This window comes from Esox lucius, chromosome 5, assembly GCF_011004845.1.
Source record: "Esox lucius isolate fEsoLuc1 chromosome 5, fEsoLuc1.pri, whole genome shotgun sequence".
Classification (NCBI taxonomy): Eukaryota; Metazoa; Chordata; class Actinopteri; order Esociformes; family Esocidae; genus Esox; species Esox lucius.
The window spans coordinates 24,200,399-24,225,078 of record NC_047573.1 but is presented as its reverse complement, the minus strand read 5'-3'; the positions used below and the strand labels follow the sequence as shown (position 1 = coordinate 24,225,078).

At 42.7% G+C, this 24,680-nt stretch overlaps 2 protein-coding genes across 6 annotated transcripts; one reads left to right on the top strand and one right to left on the bottom strand.

The window, feature by feature from the left end:
* Window positions 1–94: 94 nt before the first annotated feature.
* On the bottom strand, window positions 95–8,265 carry phkg2 (phosphorylase kinase, gamma 2 (testis)). 2 transcript variants are annotated; one of them, XM_010888875.3, is made up of 10 exons: window positions 8,062–8,265; window positions 7,485–7,593; window positions 5,181–5,356; window positions 5,025–5,079; window positions 4,843–4,908; window positions 4,581–4,744; window positions 4,365–4,455; window positions 4,069–4,222; window positions 3,823–3,948; window positions 95–1,182 (listed from the first exon to the last, which is right to left on the bottom strand). In XM_010888875.3, exons 2-10 carry the CDS (start codon window positions 7,577–7,579, stop codon window positions 937–939), a joined length of 1,173 nt encoding a protein of 390 aa, XP_010887177.1. In that variant the 5' UTR covers window positions 7,580–7,593; window positions 8,062–8,265; the 3' UTR covers window positions 95–936. The 2 variants fall into 2 exon arrangements, with proteins under 2 accessions (XP_010887177.1, XP_019902155.1); XM_020046596.2 differs by lacking the exon at window positions 8,062–8,265 and adding an exon at window positions 7,714–8,019 and having other exon boundaries at window positions 937–1,182.
* rnf40 (ring finger protein 40) lies at window positions 5,825–24,344 on the top strand. 4 transcript variants are annotated; one of them, XM_010888873.5, is made up of 21 exons: window positions 5,826–6,030; window positions 7,049–7,142; window positions 9,296–9,444; window positions 9,543–9,710; window positions 9,810–10,029; window positions 10,760–10,960; window positions 11,123–11,244; window positions 11,738–11,884; window positions 14,051–14,125; window positions 14,289–14,408; window positions 15,877–16,056; window positions 16,725–16,860; window positions 17,276–17,397; window positions 17,853–18,112; window positions 19,173–19,290; window positions 19,463–19,612; window positions 19,733–19,945; window positions 20,146–20,271; window positions 20,762–20,902; window positions 22,620–22,721; window positions 22,858–24,344. In XM_010888873.5, exons 3-21 carry the CDS (start codon window positions 9,307–9,309, stop codon window positions 23,032–23,034), a joined length of 2,916 nt encoding a protein of 971 aa, XP_010887175.1. In that variant the 5' UTR covers window positions 5,826–6,030; window positions 7,049–7,142; window positions 9,296–9,306; the 3' UTR covers window positions 23,035–24,344. The 4 variants fall into 4 exon arrangements, with proteins under 4 accessions (XP_010887173.1, XP_010887175.1, XP_010887174.1 ...); XM_010888871.5 differs by lacking the exon at window positions 7,049–7,142 and having other exon boundaries at window positions 5,825–6,030; XM_010888872.4 differs by lacking the exons at window positions 5,826–6,030; window positions 7,049–7,142 and adding an exon at window positions 8,514–8,601.
* The last annotated feature ends 336 nt before the right edge of the window (window positions 24,345–24,680 follow it).

Below are 24,680 nucleotides of genomic sequence, written 5' to 3'. Positions count from 1 at the left end.
CCAACAATAAACGTAGAAAACCCTTGTTCGAAAAACACAGTATCAGTAACATTTGATGACTGATATAGTGCACAAAACCAACAAAAAAAGCATGTAAGGGGAAATGGATCATTTTTATTATTATCAATATAACCTTGTCATACTGGCTTTTATTTTTGTACAGTTATTGTACAAGACTTGAGTCATGTCAGATTAATTCAAGCAAAGGAAATTAACTAATTGTGTAAATCTCACATTGGAATGAAAAGGAATGTTATTACAATAGTTATTGTATTGCACGACACACTAAACGCAGATTGTGAGGAACTCAAATCCAACAGAGAATATACAATGATTGCATCTTTTCCTATACCCTTTAACAGAATACCAGTGGGAAGCTATGTATTGTCTGACAATCGCTAACTTCCCACTGTTATATTTATAATCTGTTAGAATGTGTAATTGCTAAAACACAGGTTACGGTACCAACTAAAAGTAAACATAGTAAAAAAAACAATGTCATGTTAACTCAGAAAGTCTTATTAAAGAATGACAAAATACTTAACCGGACTTAAATGTTAAGAGACATTCAATCATTAACCAGCAGTATGGATATGTATCTCTTTTGACCTGTGGGCCACAGTATAAGTGCATTGAACTGGCTTTGTCATTTTTGCATGCTAAAGTGCCAGCTGATTTGAGTAGTCACTCCAGACCCACATAGATCTCAAATCCACTTAACCATAAATAATAATGAGCCATTACCTGCATTACGGATAACGTCACTATCCCCATTATCTGCATTATGGATAACGTCACTGGCCCCTGATTCAATGTAATCAGCAGTAAACACAACAGCTTATGTACCGAGACCAAACATCAATATGGAAAATAATAGCAACATTGTCACACCTATTAAATGACATAAGTATAATGAGGTTAATACAAGTATGACCTTCAGGTTTCAAAGTCCTCTAAACCAAGAAGCATTATTTTAGCTGTGTTCTGGAAAAGGGCAGCCCTGTTTTGCTGCTCGCCTTTTTTAACCCAGTGTCCGTAGATCCTGAAGGCACAGCCATCGATGAGCTTGCGCACTCCCTTCAGGGAGTAAGGGTCTCTGGCCAGGACCTCACGCGTCAGTGGCCTTGCCCTGCGGTAGCGACAGTACATTCGAATACACGCCAACACACTGAGGATCAGTACCTAGAGGAACAAGGATTTCCATTAAGGCACAGACAAAGGAACTTCAGTTTGCCTATAACCCCAATGGATGTGGGAACAAGGTGGAATGAGGTATGACTCTTTGGGTTTGACACTTTTGATCCAGAACAGTTCTTCATAATGTTCACTTATTCCTGAAGCTGACCAAGAAGCAGTAGGAAGACTGCTGGTGAATCTCAAAATGACCACAATCCCCGCCATGGTCACGTGTTGCTGATGAAACGCTGAGGGCGTCTTACAAGGAGTGGCTAGGGGTTTAATCAACTTCAGAACATACTTGTGACTTGAACGCTGCACTTCATGGACCACCATTACTTAATGAAACAAGCATGAAAAATATCATTAAAAAAACAAAAACATAATTAACTACTGAACATTTAATAAAGGACATTGCGTTTTGTGTAAAGATATAAACATTTGTAACTGTCATTAGGCACACCTATGTAAATCTTTTGTATGAAATTGCACGATGCTCCAAAATAATGCAGTGCCTTATGGGATTCTAATTGGCTAGCTACGCTATATGACCAAAGGTAAGTATGTGAGTTCAAGTGTTTCAGCCAAACCCATTGCTCACAGGTGCATACAATCCAGCATACAGCCATGATATCTCCATAGACAAACACCGACAGTACAATGGGCCTTACTGAAGAGCTCAGTGACTTTATACGTGTTACTGTCACAGAATGCCACCTTGGTCACAAGTCAGTTTGTGAAATTTCTGCCCTACTACATCTGCCCCGGTCAACTATAAGTGCCATAATTGTGAAGTGGAAATGTCTAGGAGCAACAACAGCCCAGCCATGAAGTGGTAGACCACGCAAACTCACAGAGCGGGGCCACCAAGTGCTGAAGTCTGTAGCGTGTATAAATCGTCTATCATCTGTTGCATCACTCACCACAGAAAGGAAGCAACATCAGCACAAGAACTGTGTGTTGGGAGCTTCATAAAACGGGTTTCCATGGCCGAGCAGCTGTACTCAAGCCTCAAACCAACATGCTCAATGCCAAGCGTCAGCTGGAGTGGTATAAAGCACGCTGCCACTGGACTCTGGATCAGTGGAAACATGTTCCCCGGAATGATGAATCATGCTTCACTATCTGGAAGTCTGAGGAATGAATCTGGGTAGCATATGGTAGATGCTAGGAGAATGCTACCTACTGGAATGCATAGTGTCTAAAGTTTGGAGGAGGAGGGATAATGGTCTGGGACTGTATTTCAGGGTTTGGCTAGGCCCCTTAATCCCAGTGAAGGGTCATCTTAATCCTACAGGATACAAATACATCCATACAAATGCTCATGGTTTTGGAATGAGATGTCCAACAAGCTCATATAGTTGTGATGGTCTGGCCTCCACATACTTTTGGCCATATAGGGCGGGTTTTGCAGTCACAGCTTAAGCTTAGTCTAGGACTTAAAAAGCAAGCTCAATGGGGTTTTCTAATGAACTTGATTTTTTTAATCTCTATCTGTGAAACCGGCCCACAGTGTAACACACAGGGGGCCGACGGAGGGTCTAAGTAGTAGCGACCCTTGTTGATCGTGTTCAGTCCTCAGCTTTAGGACACTTGTGTAAATGGAGTGGGCCCATGTGAGGTTGCTAATGGAGGGCCGAGGGTGAAGCTGTGTTACGCAGGGGTCCATTTGGGATCCAGCTTGCATGTTCCTGGTGCTTTCATAATCCATCGCGACGGATGCTGCCAAAAGCTTAACACCGCATTAAAGGCATGGTGTTGCGGGACATTTTTGGTCGGATTAATAAAACAGGCAAAAACTGGTCACGCCAGCGTAACACACAATGTATGGGACACAAAGCGTGTAGCTGCCCCCCCCGAAAGAAAATGGATGGGGACGGTAAAGGGAAGGCCGTCATAACAATGGACGTAAAGACTGCATTAGACATGATTAGTAAAAAGACTAAATCGCTGTCTGTCTTTTTACTAATCAATTTTCGAAGGAAGTCACCCCCCACCCCTCCCCCCAACTTAAAATAATCAATTGGTCAGGATGAATATATAAAATAAATTGTAAGGACAATGCAAGCGTGAGCAAACTTCAGTGATAAAGCTTGTTCACACGAAGTAGACATTGCACCCACAAACAATTAATAGATCCTTCTTAGATGAGTAAATTATTTAAATGTCGTAAAAACCATTGCACACTTCATGGGGCACTTTTTAAGCTGGCTTACTGATAACCTTAATCACTAAGTGTTTACCAACCATCTTAGCCAGCAGCTAGGCAGGCTAAGCGTATGATACAGGAGTCTTCCCGTAAGGGAATCTCCCTGGTGGGTAATTAATCTGCAGCCAGGTTGCTCATACCGAGATTCTTAGCCCATCGAAAAAGCCTGATGCATGAGGAGTGAAGTGACGTCAAGCCGTCATTTAAAACCCTGGAAAGCAGGCCTTCCACTGGCCTCAATGTTTCACCTGGCCTTTCTTGAAGTCATGATTGTTAAAAAAAACACTGTGAATTAAGTTGTATCACACTAGTGTCATGCAGTGTGACTAACAGAAATTAACATCTTCAAGTCCAAGCACAAAGTTAGCATGCCATTTCAAACAAACTCCCTTAGCATGGCATTTTACAGCCGGTCCATTTAGAATATGCAACTTTACCCTGAAGGTCTTCCGGGGACTGAAGTGGCGCACCTTGTCCTTTTGGTACTCCCTAAAAAAGGAATGAGCCAAGGCCTGCTCTGCCGTGAGACGGACTTCTGGGTCCACCACCAGCAACCTGGTAATCTGGGAGTGACAAAAACAAGTGAGTCACTGTCAACACGAAACCTGGATGAAAACTATCGCAGAACACACAACCAGTCCTTGGAGCGCAGACGGGAAGGTATTTAGAAGGCCACGGCTCACCAGGTCTTTGACGGTGTCTGACCGGTCGTCCCACTCAGGAGAACTGAAGTGGTAGCGACCCTCCATGATCATCCGCAGCATCAGAAGCTGTTTGCGGTGCCAGAAGGGGGGAGAGCCGGCCAAAAGGGTGAACAGTATCACCCCACACGCCCAGCTAACACCCAGACAATCACAGTTTTCAGCATTCACTTTCAGCAGCAGGAATCTTCACTGATTAATGAGATATTTTGGAGCTCTTATTTTTACAAGTAACTGAATGTTTTCAGGCTGAATGCTGATGGTGTTTTTTGACTTACAGGTCCACTTCCTTCCCGTACCCTGGGTGCGTCTCATCCATGGAGCATTTCAGGATTTCGGGAGCCAAATAACCCGGCGTCCCACAAAGCTCTAGAGTTGGAAATAACCAAGCAATTGTACATTCACCTATCAGGGCATTCGGTGGTGCATGTCTTACAACTTATTTTATGAGTTTCAATCCAAAATACAGTGGGTTCATTTCAATCTTCTCTCACCTCTCAGATTCTCCCCTGGCTGAAGCTGGACCGAAAAGCCAAAGTCAGACAGTTTGATGTGTCCCTGGTCATCAAGGAGAATGTTTTCAGGTTTCAAGTCACGGTGAACTATGTTGAGGGAATGGAGGTACTGGACAGCTTCCAGGAGACATCGCATCATAGACCTAAAAGAGGATGTAGAGAGAGACAAGGAGATAAGTGAAAAGATTTGGAGGGTCGTTTTTTGTCTTGGTTTTAACTAAAATAAAATCCACACACTCGCCTAGTTTCCTTCTCACTGAGAGTGACCTTTTCTGTCAGGTAGTCGAATAGCTCTCCTCTCCTCATGCTGAAGAAAACAACAATGATAGAAAACCCTTAAGAAAACGAACACTGGAGAGACAAGAACATTAAAAATTACAAAAACATCCAGTAACTAACGAGGATACATCAACGCATACTTACAGGTCAAACACCAAAAATATGAAGGTTGTCGACTCATAGGAATCAATGAGAGTGACTTGCAGGAGGGGGAAAAAATGGTCAGTAACATATCGCATCTCTAGAAGCACAAAATCAAACTGAGGCTTCGGTGAAATTCTGAAGGTAGTACAAACTCACTAATAGAGGAGTGCCCTTTGACCATGTTGAGGACCTGGATCTCCTTCAGTGTGGAGCTCTTCACCTCCTCTAACTGCTGCACTGTCATCTTCTCAGCTGTGATCTCTATAATCTTCACGGCCAGCTCCTGCCCCGTGTGCTTGTGCATACATCTGCGCACCACACTACTCACACCTCTTCAAGGACCAAAATGGAAAACAAAAATGTACTTTTAACTGGATGATTAGTCAGGCATTGTTGCACGTTTTTTTACATTGAATATGGTCTGATCTTTTCCAAAATATTTAGGAGTCCTGGAAAAATGTTCTGTGAACAAATGAGTCAATAGTGGAACTCTTTGGGCAACATGGGCACAACCGTGCCCTAGGAAAGTATTCAGACCGTTATACTTTCTCCATATTTTGTGTTCTAAACTTTTTCTTACACATCTCAATACACACAATACCCTACAATGACAAAGCGTAAAACACATTTTAGAATCATGCCCGTTTATTAAAAGTGAAAAACTGAAATATGTACTGTACATTGGAATTCAGAGCCTTTGCAATTACATTATAAATTGAGCTCAAATGCATCCTGTGTCCTTCGATTCTCATCCTTGAGATGTCACTAGAACCTAATTAGAGTTCACCTGTGGCCAATTTAGTTGATTGGACATGACCTGTCTATGTAAGTTCCTACAATTCAAAGTGTATGTCAGACCAAAAGCCATGAAGTTCAATAAACTCTCCGTAAACTTCCCTGATAGAATTCTGTCAAGGCAAAGATCTGGAGAATGACCGTTATATTGAAAGTTCCCTGAAGCACAGTTGGCTCCATCATTCTGAAATGGAAGAAGGGCCATGGTCAGGTAGGTCACCAAGAACCTAATGGCCACCTAACAGATCTCTAGAGTTTCTCTGCAACAATGGGATGACCTGTCAGAAAGACAAACATCTTGGCAGCACTCCCATCAATCAGGTCTGTATAGTAGAGTGGTTAGGTGGAAGCAGCAGAAACTGTGAGACAGGTCAGAATTGAGGAAAGGAAGAACAGAGCAAAATACACATACGTCTGTGAGGAAAACCTGAGTTTACCAGAGAGCACAGGCGATCAGGCTTGGGTGAAGATTCATCTTTGAGCACAACAACACAAAGCACACATCTGTGACAATGCTGGAGTGATTTCAGTTCTGTAAATTACGTCTGTAAATGTCCTTGCGTGGCCTAGCCACTGGTAGAAGCATACCCAAGAAGAATTGAAGCAGTGATACCTGCCAAAGTAGATTCTACGAAGTACTGAAAGAAAGGTCTGAATACTTGTGCGCATGAAATTTCTATGACACAACAAAATAAGGAGAAATTAATCTGAATATTTTCTGAAGGTGCTGTTTATGTCTGGCAATAAACAAACATTAAATTCCTGATCAAGAACATCATATCAACGGTCAAGCCTGGTGGTGGCAGTGTCACGGTGTGAGAATGCTTTGCTGCGTTAGGATCTGGACAACTTGTCATCATTCACAACTCGCCATCTACATCAGTGAATTAAAACTGTAGCACAGCTCGGCCACGCAGCAAGACAATGACCCAAAACACAAGTCTACGTTTGAAAAGTCTCTACTTAAAATGGCGAGAAGTCAAGCCTTAAACTGCATTGGAATGTTTTGGAGTTAAAGCATTGTTGCATGGAAGAGAGGGTGAAAAGTCTTCTGCAGCACTGTGAAAGACTGATCCATAACGACAGGAAGGGTTTGGTTGCAGTCATAGCTGCTTACGGTGGCATAACCAGTTGTAGAGTGGATAGGTGATTGCTATTTCACACAGGGGCATTTTGTGTTCCATAGTTTCTTTAATAAATAAGTACCAACATTTTGTTTGTTCACTTAGGTTCCATTTCAAGTAATGTTGGTGTTGATCTGAGAACATTCAGCGCCAGAAATATGCAAAATGACAGACAGGGGCAAATACTACATAGACAGATGTGTGTGTATATTTATTTTTTTACCACCTTTTTTACAAAGTGAAACACAAGATTTGGAATATCTATGCAAACAGCTACAGTACCAGTCAAAAGTTTGGACACACCTACGCATTCATCAAAACTATGAAATAACAAGAAATCATGTAGTAACCAAAAGTGTTAAAATATGATATGCCAAAACGTGTTTTTCTCTTAGTAAAAAAGTTGAATGATCTGGTTGAATTATCATAAATACTGCAAAAGAAAATATTCATTATTTCCCTAATGTGCAAGTAATGCCAGTTGCTAAACTACATGGGTTTTGTATAAACGCGTGGCGTCGTGTATGACTCAGTTACTTACCTGCCAATCACCTCTTTTGGGTCGTATTTCTGGTAGAACTCCTTGGCTCCGACCCAGTCTGGTAGTTCATCTCCAATCACTAAATCTCGTGTCATGGTGACAGATTAACCTATAAGATAAGAGCATGCTTACTGGTCACTGCATTACAAGAATTGTCAAGGAAGCACCTAATGTAACTAGTTACTTTGACATTAAACTCCTACAGTTTGGACAAGATAATTCAATATACCATTGTTTGGTGAAATTCGAGAGAACAGGCTTAGCTGGGTTGCCACTTGCCGGCTAGCTACCTCAGACGGATGGTGATGTAGCTACTCTAGCCGGCTAGGGCTGAAAGTTGGCAAAACTTCTTTATTGTAGTTATAGCAGTGCAACATCAGCAACTGACAAAGCTAATCTAACCTACCTTGCAACTCATAAAAAGTATTATGTGGGGCGACAACTAGTATATTTCCATATAGGCGGTTTTACAATAGTATGGTTTGCTAGCCAGCTAAACTAGCTACATGAATTACTGTCTAACGTTAGCTAAATAGCTATTAGTAGCTGGTTCAAGAGCTTCAGTAATCGTACTTACCAAATACAATCAAACTAACTACGAAATTGATAGATCGTTTTTGAGCATCCGACTGACAATACTAGATACCAAACTGATGTGATGGGTTCTTGCATTGCACATTTTTCAAGGGTGCCTAAGTTAGCTAGCTACCATTTAATTGTTTACATTCTGAAGAGACCTTGCGCTTATGAATCGGACAGAGTGGCTATATCGCTCAGAGATATGAACGTTCTCAAACTTTGCTACGCTAACAGGCTCTATCGCCACCGTGAGGAGAGTGTTAGACGTGGCATGTAATAAACACTGTGTCATAGCATTTATCGTATTAAACAAATTGTGTGTTTTTTTTTAACGTGTAATATAACCGTTGGTATAGAAAAAAAAAATTAAGTAAGAAAATAAACAGCGAAACAGTGAAACCAATGCCTTTTATTTTAATTAAAATATTTTTCCATCGGTAAATATACGGTGCCGTACAGGACGTTGCTAAAATAGTTACTGTCGTCATCTCCGTTTAGCTGCTATGTTTGATAAGGAATTCTCTTTCTACTGGTGAAGGTTTGTGATATTTCTTACTGATCCTGAAATTAAAAAAAATATGAATACTCCCATATATGATAGCATGTAGTACATACTTAAATGTCAGGAAATTGGCCGTATAACTAACCAGCCATTGCACTTAGTTGCTAATCTTCTAGCTAGCAATCATATATTACATTTAGTGTTAGCCGGTTAGCAAGCTAGCTAGAATATTTTAATTATTAAATCAGTACAGTTTAGTAGATATGCAACAAACGTTATTTATGTACTTCACTAACAGCTTGCCATGGTTTTGATGGCCACGCTGCAAGATTACGCCTGACTGAGGTGCACTTCCATCACGGAATAGCTAGCTAGTAACTTAGCTAGCGGACGTTACAATGCATGGCCTTCTTTTGAATGGCATTTACTGTTTTGAATTCATTAACCAGTTTGATTCATTGTAACTAAGGAATCATCAAAGAATAAAAAACAACAACAGATTAGCAACATTTTATTTCAGTAGACGGCAACTATCTAATGTAATGACAAAACCCCTAGCTATTTGTGTTAACAAGGGTAGATGATCAGTGTAGTCATCAAAAATGTATATCATTATTTTTTAAAGAGGTTCGCTATTGAGTCCATTGTCCGTTAATTAATTATGTTGTTAAAACGAAATGTCCAGTCTGATTGGCTTTGTGTAATAAATCAGCTGTCACTAATTTTGCAGAAGCAGCAGTGATGTCTGGCACCGGGGCAGGGAAGAGACCCTCGGGTGGGGACAGCCCCCCTGGTCCACCTGAGAAGAAGAGCAAAAAAGAGGAGAAAACCACCACCACTCTCATTGAGCCCATACGTATTGGGGGAGTGTCATCTACGGTTAGCCTGTTCATTTCTGTGGTGTTGTCCATTTCTAGCCATTTCCTCTTGTAAAGTTCTATAGCCCTCATGGTTTTCTTACTCTTTTACATCTACAGGAGGAAATGGACATGAAGGTGATCCAGTTTAAGAACAAGAAGCTAAGCGAGCGTCTGGAGCAGAGGCAGACCATGGAGGATGAACTGCGGGAGAAGATTGAGAAGCTGGAAAAGCGACAAGCTACTGATGATACCACATTACTCATTGTGAATCGTTACTGGTCCCAGGTACGTTAAACCCTAATTTCCTTACCACCATAAAGAGGCACAGCCATGACTAACTTTAAGTGTACACACATTGAATAAACCTATTTTTCTAACATCCAGTTGGAGGAAAACGTTAATGTTCTGTGCCAACGCATTGACCCCACGGTGGTTCCAGCGCCGCCCGCTACGCCTGTCCCAGTCCCCACCCCAATGGAAGACGACGGTATAATGGTCCCACCCCCTCCTCCCCCTGCCCCCCTCCCAGCGTCAGAACATGAGGAGCAGCAGCCCCCGCCACCGGACGGTTTGGCTCCTGAACCTCAGCAGGACTTGACTGCAGGTGAAGATCTCACTCACACACACACACACACACACACACACTCACAGTGATTGCATACATTGCGCCATAAATGTTGGACGTGAATCCCTGTGTTTTCCAAAGTTACCCTGAGCACTTGTTTGTAAGAGTAGGGCTCTAGATTGCATAAGATTGTCTAGTGTTTAGTTTTGGGTCAATTACCTCCCCTGGTACCGATTTGTTTTGCAGTAACTGCTCGAGTGTGTCAGTTTTTGTTACAGTATAATGCGGTGAGTCAACCTGAAATACCGTCATTTCCCATTTATAAACTAAAAACAAGTTTACATTTTTAAAACAGTTTCCACCGCCCAATCTTTTCACAGATTATTGCTTGATGATGTAGATGTCTCAGAACCCATGTAGCAAAAACAAAAAACATATTTTATTCTTCAACAAATTAGTTGTGGTAGCACCCTATGACAGATGCTTAATATCAATGTACAATGTATTTATGAGTCATAATTCTCACAGGCAAATGTGGTTTATATATGGTTGTGATTAATACTTGGGTTTGTATATACACAAAGCTATACAATTAATGGTGTGGTTTATACGTGATGCAGGTTATAAACGGGAATTACAGTACACAAGTTCAACAAACAAACTTAAAAGCGTCTTTTAAATAGGCCTACTGCTGTATGACTCAAATGTACTATGAGTGAATTCCTGCTTCTCCCGGTCCTAACCGCTGACCTGTCACTGTGGTCCGCAGCCCCGCCCTCGTCGCCGGCCCCCCTCAGTGACAGTGCCAAGGCCCTCCTGGCCATTCTAGACAACAGCAGCGAGGAGGAGCTCGGCCTGCAGCTGCAGGACAGGATGAAGTTTAGCAAAGAGGCGGCCGCCTGCATGGTCTGCGCCTTCGACAGGCTGCACAGTCGCATCGACAGCCTCTGTACCCAGATCCAGTCCGCTGGTAACTATTCCCCCTCAATCCATCACACCCAGGGCTTAGTAGGTTTACCTTGTTGTTGCTGAGTCGGAGGCTCTCTACTATGACGTTCACTCTGGTCTGATCATTCCTGTGCTTAGTTTTGGATAAATACACACCGACTAGTAACTGTTCCATCCTTGTCAGTCTGTGAGGATGAAAGCCAGGAAGAGCTGCTCCGCCTGAATCGCACTCTGCTGCAGGAGAACGGCCGACTGCAAGACCTGGCCTCAAACCTGCAGGGGAGACACCACAAGATGTCTTTGGAGGTACAAAGCTTTGCTTTGCGTGTGTCTGTTTAAAATTATTCTTAGAATTAGTCTTGTGTTAAGGTCAGGAAATAAAGGTTACGTCACTGAGGTTAGGGATTTTTTTTTTTTTAATGGTGCGAAGTTGCTGGTTGTCAATATGAAAATAAAAGTAAAACCTGTGTGTGTGTGTGTGTGTGTGTGTGTGTGTGTGTGTGTGTGTGTGTGTGTGTGTGTGTGTGTGTGTGTGTGTGTGTGTGTGTGTGTGTGTGTGTGTGTGTGTGTGTGTGTGTGTGTGTGTGTGTGTGTGTGTTTGTCCCCATGAGTATAGTAAAACCAGAAAACATTTGACTCATGGGTACCTTTTGCCGGTCCCCATGAGGCAAAAGTCAATTTCTGGCTCAGGGTTTAGGTTTAGGGTCAAACTTACACATGGTGACACATGACTATAGTGTAAACCCATGCCAGGCGCTGTACTTATCACCTGGTTGCCCTCATCTCTACTCTCTTTCAGTACAATGAGCTTGTGGATAAGGTGACCAGCTCTGAGACCAAGGTGTCTGAGATGGAGACGGCTGTTGAGGACCTGCAGTGGGACATCGAGAAGCTCCGTAAGAGAGAACAGAAGCTCAACAAGCATCTGGCTGAGGCCTTGGAGCAGGTGTGTGTACCGCTCTGCTCGCGTTTAGGCCTAGTGCTCCATGCGGGTTTAGGCCTAGTGCTCCATGCGGGTTTAGGCCTAGTGCTCCATGCGGGTTTAGGCCTAGTGCTCCATGCGGGTTTAGGCCTAGTGCTCCATGCGGGTTTAGGCCTAGTGCTCCATGCGGGTTTAGGCCTAGTGCTCCATGCGGGTTTAGGCCTAGTGCTCCGCGCGGGTTTACAGTGGGGAGAATAAGTATTTGATACACTGACGATTTTTTTATAATTCATTTGCCTTTTATTGGATGACATAAATATTTGATCACCTACCAACCAGTAAGAATTCCGGCTCTCACAGACCTGTTAGTTTTTCTTTAAGAAGCCCTCCTGTTCTCCACTCATTACCTGTATTAACTGCACCTGTTTGAACTCGTTACCTGTATAAAAGACACCTGTCCACACACTCAATCAAACAGACTCCAACCTCTTCACAATGGCCAAGACCAGAGAGCTGTGTACGGACATCAGGGTTAGAATTGTAGACCTGTACAAAGCTGGGATGGGCTACAGGACAATAGGCAAGCAGCTTGGTGAGAAGGCAACAACTGTTGGCACAATTATTAGAAAATGGAAGAAGTTCAAGATGATGGTTAATCTCCCTCGGTCTGGGGCTCCATGCAAGATCTCACCTGGTGGGGCATCAATGACCATGAGGAAGGTGAGGGATCAGCCCAGAACTACACGGCAGGACCTGATCAATGACCTGAAGAGAGCTGGGACCACAGTCTCAAAGAAAACCATTAGTAACACACTACACCGTCATGGATTAAAATCCTGCAGCGCAATGTCCCCCTGCTCAAGCCAGCGCATGTCCAGGCCTGTCTGAAGTTTGCCAATGACCATCTGGATGATCCAGAGGAGGAATGGGAGAAGGTCATGTGGTCTGATGAGATAAAAATGCTGCTTTTTGGTCTAAACTCCACTCACCGTGTTTGGAGGAAGAAGAAGGATGAGTACAACCCCAAGAACACCATCCCAACTGTGAAGCATGGAGGTGGAAACATCATTCTTTGGGGATGCTTTTCTGCAAAGGGGACAGGACGACTGCACCGTATTGAGGGGAGGATGGATGGGGCCATGTATTGCGAGATCTTGGCCAACAACCTCCTTCCCTCGGTAAGAACATTGAAGATGGGTTGTGGCTGGGTCTTCCAGCATGACAACGACCCGAAACACACAGCCAGGGCAACTAAGGAGATGCTCCGTAAGAAGCATCTCAAGGTCCTGGAGTGGCCTAGTCAGTCTCCAGACCTGAACCCAATAGAAAATCTTTGGAGGGAGCTGAAAGTCCATATTGCCCAGCTAATAAAATGCAAATTAATTACTTAAAAATCATACAATGTGATTTTCTGGATTTTTGTTTTAGATTCCATCACTCACAGTTGAAGAGTACCTATGATAAAAATTGCAGACTTCTACATGCTTTGTAAGTGGGAAACACTGCCGATTTTGCAGTTTATCAAGTACTTGTTCTCCCCACTGTATAGATGTGTGTGTGTGTGTGGTCTTGTCAATGCATATGTCCTGCATTGTCGGGCACCAATAGGGCCAGATTCCGGGGCTGGGACCTTGGACCTCACAGTACAATATTATCATGCCTTTTAGGTGACAAGCTGATGTGTATTGCAGTTGGATACTGTAATTTCATTACTTTTCCATGTCCCAAACATATTGCTCTGTTGCTGAGGGACCATAGCCATGAGAAATGGGGAGGGGGGGGGTGTTGAAGGCAAATTCTCTATTCTGGCTTTTTTTTTAAAGAATATGGGGAATAAACTATGAAGTACTGGAGTTTCAGTGCAAGTACGGCCAATTAGCTCAAAAATAATTCAAATAAATAATCCAAATAAGTCAAAACAATTAAGATATCCTGTCAAAAATAAAATCCAGATTTGTATCCCCCCCCCCCCCCCCATCATTAGTGGATACCTGAGCATGCAGCCAGTGAATGTGCATTGTCTGATGAGTGTGTATAATGTGGGTGTTCTGTTGTATGGTAATAACCATTTGATGATGTAACGAAGACTTTAACCGTTGTTTGTCTATTGTTAAATGTCTGGCTTACTGTCTGAACTATTCTTATCTATAAGCAATCAATGGCTGAACATCCTCTTTCTGTTTGTCCCAGTTGAACTCGGGCCACTACGCCACAGGCAGCTCAGGGGGTCTACCCGGAGGCCAAATCACCCTCAACATCCAGAAAGTGAGTGCAGCCGCGTCTCTATCAGCCGACCCTTATTCTCAACCCCCTTTTCCATCTTGTTTTGATACGTTGTTGCGCTCCAGCCCTGCCATAAGGACTTACATTTCTCGTCAACTGTAACCCCACAATTTAACGCCACGCTTCCATTTACTGTGTCTGTCAGTTTGAGAGCCTGAATGCAGAGTTGGAGCAGAACCAGGAGCTGGCCAACAGTCGCATGGCGGAGCTGGAGAAGTTACAGCAGGAGCTTCAGGAAGCTGTAAGGGAGAGTGAGAAGCTCAAGGTACAGGTGCCGGTCCCCCCTCTGAGTCACGCCGACTCCCTGCAAGCTGTTAATGTCTGTCCGGCTAATTAAGGAGAACAGTGTTCAGACACCGGACGAGTCATTTAGAGATGAGCAACGCAACCGGTTTGTCAACCCTGTCAGAGCTCTTAAAAAAAGTCTCCACTTGGCTTCTTGTCCGACTCCCCCCCGCACATGTTATTTCTGCACATGTCATGAGGGGACTGGTGGAGAGGTCCATATGTGAACAGGGTGAACAATGTATGGACCTCTCCACCAAATGATTCTTCACCAGTCCCCTCACGACAGTGCAGCAACCGGGATAGTAGAGTACATTAACAGTTGTAATATGGACACATTACTAGTGAAGACAATGATGCAACTGAATAAACTGGCCAGTATTTGCACTATTAACACATGTATTTGGGTGTGCTGGGTCTTTTAAATGTGCAGTGGTAAATAGTATTTTAGGCGGAGGTGAAGGCAACTTGCTTGACGGCCACAACAAGTTTATAGGCAAGATCACAATATGAAAACAATTCTCACATGGCCGTTATATTGAGCTATCAATATTTTTGAATTACTTCAGGCAATGGATTAGATATGGTTGCAAAGAAATCAGGGTTGTGGCGCAATAGAATAATATAACAGACTCTTGTCTTGGTCTATGTTTTGCATAACTTTAGTGGGGTTGTTTGCAGACTGAGTAAAGATTGTGGTGTCGATATTTATTTCCATTTGACTTGAAAGCAAAACAATAGCCAATCATATGTAGGGAGTTAACCTTCCTTCGGAAGACAACAGCGCAGTGCAATTCTGCCCACACAGACTAGGATGTTTACCCAAGACCGTTTGCTCTCGCATGCCCAGCAAAAGAGGTAGCCTACTGAGGAAAAGAGGAAGCAGCAACAATTGACATGAAAAAAAACAATAAAAAAAAAACAGAACAACATTTTTTATAACTATCTTTTGAACAAAGAAATCCCAAAGTTGTCTGACTGTCCATTCCCACACACAGCATAGAAAATGCAGACCGTGCCACAGTGGTGTTTGTACACCTCTGTGATGTCAAGGAAGACACCTGTTAAATAATATACTTGGAGGCCATTTAATAAGCTACACCTCACCGTTCAGTGAAATGGATTGTTCCTGCAGACAGTGAGTCTTGGACAGTCCCCAGACCTCAATCCAATAATTGCACCTTTAGAATGAGATGGAACAGGTTGTTTTGCAGCGTGTATGTACCCCCGTTCAACATCCCTGTGCAACATTTCTGACGAGTTACAATTCAGGCCGTTCTGGAGTCGTGTTTTCCGACTGGGTGCAGAAACATGTTTTTATCACATTGTAGTGAATGTATTTTCTCCGTCGTGTGTTTCGGTTATTGTTTGTTCTGTCCCAAGTATATATTTTTTTTTAACATCTACGTTTGTGCGGGGTAGTACTCACCTGCTTAACTCCCTTCCAGTTGGACCTGAAAAACATCCCAGAGGAGGTGGTGAAGGAGACTGCCGAGTACAAGTGCCTGCAGTCCCAGTTTTCCCTGCTCTACAACGAGTCCCTGGGCGTGAAGACCCAGCTGGACGAGGCCCGTGCCCTGCTCCTCACCGCCAAGAATGCACACCTCCGACAGATAGAGCACATGGAGGTCAGGCCCCATGATATTGCACATTGTGGCTATCTACAAGAAGGTTTCACTCAATGAGATCTGCGGTTTGGTTTACCTCCCTTAGTTAAATGCAGTGATTGTCGCTCTGGAGGAATAAAAATAGAACAAATGACCTATTCAAGTGCTAGGTGTGCTTATTATGTATAAACAGTTCAGACTGTCAGACCTGGGTTTGTACAGAATTTCTTCTCCCGTCCATTGGCTGCTTATCAGTAATCCTGCCTGAGTTTTTAGATTGACAGGTTTTTTGCATTTGTGTTCGTGTCAGGAAAGCGCAATCAGGTACTCAAATTTGAAAGGGAACGAATACTCCTTGAACCCACGACTGGCACGTATATGATGAATACTTCAGGAGTATTTGCGGTTGGAAAGGTATTTGCAGCAGGCAGGGTTACGACGGCCCAGGGAGCTGACTAGCTCTGCATTCCACAGCTCTGTGTCACTGCCATGGCAACAGTGCCGTGTGTTTGGGCAAAACACGACCAATTTGGTGTAAGCAGTAACAGGCGGGCTCTTTATATGCTCAGAAAACTGAGATTGCTTTACAATCTGTAAAAACAGGCCAAAATTGGTGATGTTAGAGATTCAGTGGGATGCCACCGTTTGACAAGCCTCAACTAAAACTTGGCGTTTGTTTGTGTTTTCAGAGTGACGAGCTGTCACTACAGAAGAAGCTCCGCACTGAGGTCATCCAGCTGGAAGACACGCTGGCCCAGGTGCGCAAGGAGTACGAGATGCTGCGAATCGAGTTTGAGCAGAACCTGGCGGCTAACGAGCAAGCCGGTACGGTCTCCTCTCCAACAAACCTCCCACTTAACTTTGTCACAAAGGTTTTCCACTTTAAGCAGAGATTTCTCAATCAATATAGCCCGAAGCAGGCAAAGGTTTCTCAATGAACGTTTTCCACCGAATGTGAAAGTTTCTTAACATTTTCTTCAGAAAGCAGAGGTTTCCCTGAGTCTACAGAATAACGGATGTTAGCGACATCAGTATGTGCTTAGTAATATCAGCATGTATTTTTTTTGACTTGTTAACAGTGGGTGTTTGGGAGGAACGTATCACTATATTGCTCACAAGTCTGGTGAAATTTGCGTGCAACTTATAGAATTAGCCCGAAAAATGTGCCGGTCTGGGTGTGAAAGTCAGCATAATTGTGTTTCCTTATTGACACCCCTGTCCCCTTTGATCTTACCCCCAGGCCCAATCAACAGGGAGATGCGCCACCTCATTAGCAGCCTCCAGAACCACAACCACCAGCTGAAAGGTGACGTGCAGCGCTACAAGAGGAAGCTCCGAGAAACACAGATGGAGATCAACAAGGTTTTTCAACTGAATTTCCTGCAGTTTTATAGTCATGAGACTGATAGAAAATGATACCGTTTTTCATCTGATTTTCAGGCGCTATGCGCTATAAAACCTAAATACTAAATTGCTGATTTAAGGTTTATTTAGATTTTCTAAATCAAGTATTTATTCATGCAGGGAAAACCAGCTGAGACCGGTGTCTCATTTACAGTGGTGCCCTGTATTATAACAACAAACAAAAACATAAGACATATTAGAAATTATGAAAAAGCTAGTATTGTGATGCGGTACTTTGATTTTATTGTGATTAGATGTTCCAAACGTTGTTCACCATATTTCTGCTGCAGAGGGGCAAGAGACCCATTAATAGGACTCCAATATTTCCCATCAAATTATTTTTCGTGCAATTCCACACTTTGCTACAGGGCTCAGAAAAAAAGCAAAATGTTTGATGTTGTCACCTTTATCAGTTGCGGTGCCAGAGTGGTGATACTGGGCTTCTGTCGCTGGAGGAACCAGTGAGCGACTGTCTGGATGTGAAGAAAGAGGAGGATGAAGACCAAGAGGAGGAAGAGGAGAGGAGGAGGGAGCTGGAGAGACAGCGGGCCCGCGAGAGAGAGCGGGAGGTTGAGAGGGAACGAGAACGGGAGCGAGAAAGGGAGCGACAGCGCAGCGAAGAGTTAAAGAGGAAAGATTCGGACACTCTGAAGATGCTGAGGGCAGAACTTAAGTATGTTTCTGTTTTGGTTACAGAACACGCATCAAATAAAGGGTACTTTAATGTGTTGAGAACTAAACAGATCTCATTCTATAGTTGCCTCTAGGGATGGGATGAAATACTGTAGCACAATGTTTTGCGGGCCAACAATTCCACAAAATGCACCGTGAGGCAAAACGACGAACCGTGAAGAAAAGAGAGGTTTAAAAAAAAAAAAAGAACTAACATACTAAGTTTGTGCATAGTCTTTGCATGATGCGAAAGTATCTACTCTATTTGAACCAGGTGCTTTTGGTAAAAATAAAAAAAGCGGACACTAGTTTTTCGGATGGTTGCCTCACACCACCTTATCCCGCAGTTTTAAATTAAAACGCTACACAGTGTTGCAAGATTTCATTGACTGTAAAACCACCCAATCACCTGTAGACTCCAGAACAAAAATTGGCCGTACCTATAGAGCCCTGTCTGTAAATCGACCCGCCCAAGCCCATTTTTGCCCGCACTCCATCATAAAAAATCTGGCAGCACTGACGCCACATCGATATCAGTCTGATTGAGCTAGGATTCAAAAAAGTTAAACTCGAACGTGATTGGATCAACCTTCAACTAATCATACCAACAACAGACTGTAGTACCAAAGCGCCACAATTCAAAACAACAAACTTTATTATAAATTGCACAACCACAAACAAGTACAACTGATTAACAACCATTTGTGCATCAAAGGCACCTCAGCAAGTACCAAGAAAATATATAAAAATAAAAAGCAAGTAAAAACATTGTTAACAAAATACTAATTGCATTACGCTTTAGCATTGCTGAACGTTCCTGAAAAATCTATTGATCGCCTAGACCGCACCCATAATTCATGAGTGCGGTGATTTACCTGGTTAAATGGTATACCGGCTCCGAACTTGAGCCTGCTCAGCCCGACCAGACTGATTCCCATAAAGCTTGCAGGATCAAACTGAATTATGAACAAACTGAATTATGAGATAGATAAACTGTCCCATCCCTAGTCTCACACCATAGATAGGATGTGCTAATTATCCTACTACTCTATTCCTCTCAGGAAAGCCCAGGAGTCCCAAAAGGAGATGAAGCTACTGTTGGACATGTACAAATCAGCTCCCAAAGAGCAGAGAGACAAAGTGCAGCTTATGGCAGCGGAGCGCAAGTCTAAAGCTGAGGTTTGTCCATCTATCCTTTTTGACCCTTAAATTCTGACCTGAGCCGTTTCTTATCATCAAGTAATTATATGAGACAGTTAAGGTGCCATTTTAATCTACCCCCACTTCAAACTGAAGTAGGGTCTACACCTTTTAGTTCATGTATTACATTTTCATCTCCTCTGCATTCCAGGTGGAAGAATTGCGTGTGCGAGTTCGAGAGCTGGAGGAAAGGGAGAGGAAGGAGAGCAAGAAGCTGGCTGATGAGGACGCTCTCAGGAAAATACGTGTTGCAGAGGAGACCATTGACCACCTCCAGAAGAAGCTCACGGCCACAAAACAGGTACTGTTTATCCACATGGAGAAGAGATGCGGAGGCAGGTTGAATATGTTCAGTATCACAGCAGCACTCCAACTCAATGAAATGAACATTAAAACGAGACAAATGGCAACTCTACCCCAGGAGGAGGAGGCCCTGCTGAGTGAGATGGACGTGACGGGCCAGGCCTTCGAAGACATGCAGGAGCAGAACAGCCGTCTGATGCAGCAGCTCAGGGAGAAGGACGATGCCAACTTTAAACTGATGTCGGAGCGCATCAAGTCCAACCAGATCTACAAGCTGCTGAGGGAGGAGAAGGAGGAGCTGGCCGATCAGGTGCTAACATTCAAGACCCAGGTAAGACGGACTGTGGAGGATGGACCGTCAGCACTCGTGTGTTTGTTTCCAGGGCAACCTGCAAAGCAGTATATAAAGATGTCTAAAGCTTATTTTCGGTTCTGTTGGGCTCCCATGTGGCATGTTGTGCATCGTGTTGGCCGCAAAAAACGAAGCGATGACAGAAAGATTTGACTGGTTCCTCTCGTTGTTCTTCAAAGGTGGAAGCCCAGCTATTGGTTGTACAGAAGCTGGAGGAGAAAGAGGGTGTCCTCCAAAGCTCACTGGCCGCCCTGGAGAAGGAATTAGGAGTCCGCACACAAGCGCTAGAACTCAACAAGAGGAAGGTAGGAAAGCAATACCTAGATTCCAACTGCCAGCTACCCTTTAGATACTCTTAAATTCCCTGTCTTCCACAGTTAAAGGTGCTGCACAATCTGTACTTTTTTAATCACTTCTTATAAGTGCTATGGTATGATTGTGTGAATGTGGTGAAGTTATTTTACCCACTGATAGCTTTTACCAAATCGACAGATTTTTTGTTTCTGGGATGGACTTACCTATATTAGGATTGTTCACGCCTCATGTTAAAGTCCTGTTTAACTCACTATCTTAAGCTTTACAATACATCAGGAATTGCTGTCAAACCTGTAGAAGTACCCTGTAATTGGAATGAACCACCCCTTTAACTTACCACTACTACTAGTCCCAGCATTACAACTTCTGCTTTTAATTTATAATGTAAGAATAGGACAATTCTACCACTTGTTTTCCTGGTCAACTGTAGCCTTTGTTGGGAGTGTCTCTTCAGGGTCTCTTGCCCCTTAATGTTCCCAGGCGGTGGAGGCAGCCCAACTGGCTGAGGACCTGAAGGTCCAGCTGGAACACACCCAGTCCAAGCTGAGGGAGATCCAGGTGTCCGTGTCAGAAAACCGCACCGCCAGGGAGAGGGAGCTGGGCAACCTCAAAAGAGCCCAGGTACACACGGCCACTGACAAGTCTGCATTTTCTCTACATTTTGGCCTTCATTTAAAGGCCAAATGTGTTAATCAAAAATCAGATTTGGGTGAAATTCTTCTTACCCTGTGTTATGTCTGTTGGTCAATTAATCGACATTGCGATATTAACATGTGCAATATCCAAATTGCCAACTTGCCAACAAAAAAGGTGAATGATATGCGCTTCACGTGAGGCAACCGCACTCCTGTCGGCCCTCACATTTTTCCCTTCTATCCCGCTGTCTTCCTGTTTAATCATTTTCTTGTAAATCTCCTGTATTTTTTACCTTTCTTGTGTATATTTTTATATTTATATATATACATATATATATATACACATATATATATATACACGTGTGTGTGTGTGTGTGTGTGTGTGTGTGTGTGTGTGTGTGTGTGTGTGTGTGTGTGTGTGTGTGTGTGTGTGTGTGTGTGTGTGTGTGTGTGTGTGTGTGTGTATGTGTGTGTATGTGTGTATGTGTGTATGTGTGTATGTGTGTATGTGTGTATGTGTGTATGTGTGTATGTGTGTATGTGTGTATGTGTGTATGTGTGTATGTGTGTATGTGTGTATATGTATGTGTGTATATGTATGTGTGTATATGTATGTGTGTATATGTATGTGTGTATATGTATGTGTGTATATGTATGTGTGTATATGTATGTGTGTATATGTATGTGTGTATATGTATGTGTGTATATGTATGTGTGTATATGTATGTGTGTATATGTATGTGTGTATATACATATATACATATATACATATATACATATATACATATATACATATATACATATATACATATATACATATATATGGTAAAAAAATTAATAAAAAGAGTTTGGCGGTAAGTAATGTTGACGGTAGGCATAAATGCTGTGCCTATTTGATGTATTTTCTACATTCCTCTCAGTAAAGCAGGTGCCACCTGGGGTCAGTATGTAGAACATTAGCTCTAATATTCCAGTGACAGAAGTCATTCAATCGAATGGCACCCACTAATAAAACAAGAAGAGGAATGGGAAGCTTTGCGTCCCCGACTTTCCGTTCTTCTTCTTGTTTTAATGTCTGGTGCCATTTTATATATTTGGGTATTTACTGCATAGTTTTTCTCAAGGATATGTGGAGAATCATGATCTTTGTCATTTTGACCCCAGGCGTTTCCGTTAAGTATCCATTGTCTCGATTCCGATTTAACCGTGTCTCCTTAATTCCAAACTTGCCTACAGAAAATAGGCAACTTACAACAGTATCTGTCTCTGTGTAGTTGTTGTTTTAAAACCATGCTCTCTGATGCCATCTTCACTGCAAAACCATTGCTTTGGCTTGAGAAAATAGTGTTGGTTTGAAGAAAGGAAAAAAAACTACCTCACACTACTTTTTTGTGTGCAATTTATAAAATTTGTGCTAGTTTGACATCACTTGTTTTCAAATTAGTTTTTGCTTGCAATACAGCTTTTGTTATATCAGGTCCATGTTTGTTATCGTGGAATTTGACTCCATGGGCAAATATGATTTTTGGTCAAACTATACCTTTACTCAGTCCTCTTGGAATGGTAACATTTTATAATTAGTCAAAACTCTAAAAGTCTTCAGTGAGTAAAGTGGGCTGTGTAATCCATTTGTGAGTCTTAACTGTAGGCTTAATATGGACAATATATGGACTACAGCATTTGAATGAATCTGTGATTTATAGGAGGACTTGTCCAGGCTACGACGGAAACTGGAAAAACAGAAGAAAGTGGAAGTGTACACTGATGCTGATGAGATCTTGCAAGAAGAGATCAACCAGTACAAGGTACCCCCCCCCCCCCCCCCCCCCCCACACACACACACACACACACTCACACAGACTATATAGAGATCATGATGAAAGAGCCCTTTTTTTTCACCCTGAATTGACCCTGCCTATCCTCCCGCTCCACACGTCGTAGGCGAAGCTGCGCTGTCCGTGCTGCAACACCCGCGACAAAGAGACGGTACTCACCAAGTGCTTCCACGTGTTCTGCTACGAGTGTCTGAAGACGCGCTACGACACCAGACAGAGGAAGTGCCCCAAGTGCAACTGTGCCTTTGGGGCCAATGACTTCCACCGCATCTACATCACCTAACTCTGTTAGAGAGAGTTAAAGGACAGAAGTGGACAGAGCCAAAGGAGAGAGAAGGGGATGGAAGTGAGGGTGTGGTGGTAGAGATGTCTGGCAAGCATAGTTTTTTCCTCAGTTTTAATCTCCTTTTGGAAAGACTCTCTTATATTGCATCATTGCCGTATGATGCTAGTGACCAAATGGATGGGTAGACTGAGTTGTGATTGGTTGAGTGTTGATGCATGGTAGCTAGGCTGTAATAAAACCAGATGTTCTCGTGTATTCCTGCCTATGGATGCTCTGTATTGTTTTTTCCTGTCCCATCTAGTCAGATCTCACCCATGTGGTCTTTCTGAACTTTTAGCTAAGCCTGTTTTAAATGCATTTTTTTAACATTCCAAAAGTGAACTAGGTAGTTGTGGCACTAGGTTTGCCAGACTTCCCAGGAATCATCTTTGAGGTAACGTGGTTGTTTTAAGTGTTTGAAGAAATGAAAACCATTCTCAAACATTGAGATTTACTCAGTGGACACTATTGGCTATGTTGAGTTATGATCATTACCCCTCAATTTTTGTAGAAATGTAGTTACAGTACCGAAATGATCACATCGTGCACCAAGCCTGTCGCTAGCAGCTAGAGCGACTCACACACATCTGCAGGTTTTAGTGCCTCATTACAGATGACATTTCAGTGGAATAGCTCATGAGTGTCATACTAAGTAGGCTATCCAACCCCGGTCCACCAAGAGTACTTTGTTAAAGGTTATGCGTACATTCAAGTCTCAAAACATCTGTTACATCCATATTCTGCCTTAATGGAACCTCTCTACCCACATTGTTTGGGCCCAGCTTTTCAAAGGCTATCTGAATTTTGACTTTGATTTAATGCATGGAAATATGATTAATGGATTTAAGTCAGTGATTTGTAAATTTATATTTTTGTATTTCTACACATTTTGTCCTATCTATTAGGCATAATCCAGATCACTTTTGAAGAACTGGTCCCTAATGATGTTAGCTGTATGATGAGATCTTGGTAAAGGTTTGGTGTTAGATCCTGTTAGAACCAACACAACTGGCCTCAAAATATTTGACCACATTGGTGATTAAAAGTCAATGTCAAAAAACATGTCGAATATCATGCATCGGTTGAAAAAAGTATCTCAGTAATATGTTGATGTAATGTTTGAGTTGTGTGTCTGGATATTTGGATTGGGAGAAATGAGTGGGTGGTGTGAACGCTGATTGTGGTATTGTGAATGTACTAGTGATCATTTTGTATTTCACTGAACATAGAAGTTGAGCTTTTCCAGTAAAACATTAACTTGTGCACCATGAGTGGATTGTTACATATGTCCTAATTTTGGGCTGTTAATTTCTTTTTTGGGTTATTTGACAGGTCAATGATGGTAAACCATTTTGATATTGCTGAAAACAAAAGCAGAAGCTTCGTCTTTCCCACGTGTGCTCGTAACATTTGATTTCCCAATACTGTGAGCATAGATTTGGTTGGTTGTGTTTAGAGATGTTGCTCCTTCCTGAGGATGGTGACAACAAGCTCCTGAGTTCTTACATACAGTATTCTAATACAATGGTATGAGAGGGGAAAGGTGGAATTGAACCACGCAAAAGCTACAGAACCTAATCACATGAAATAAGTTAGTGTTAATC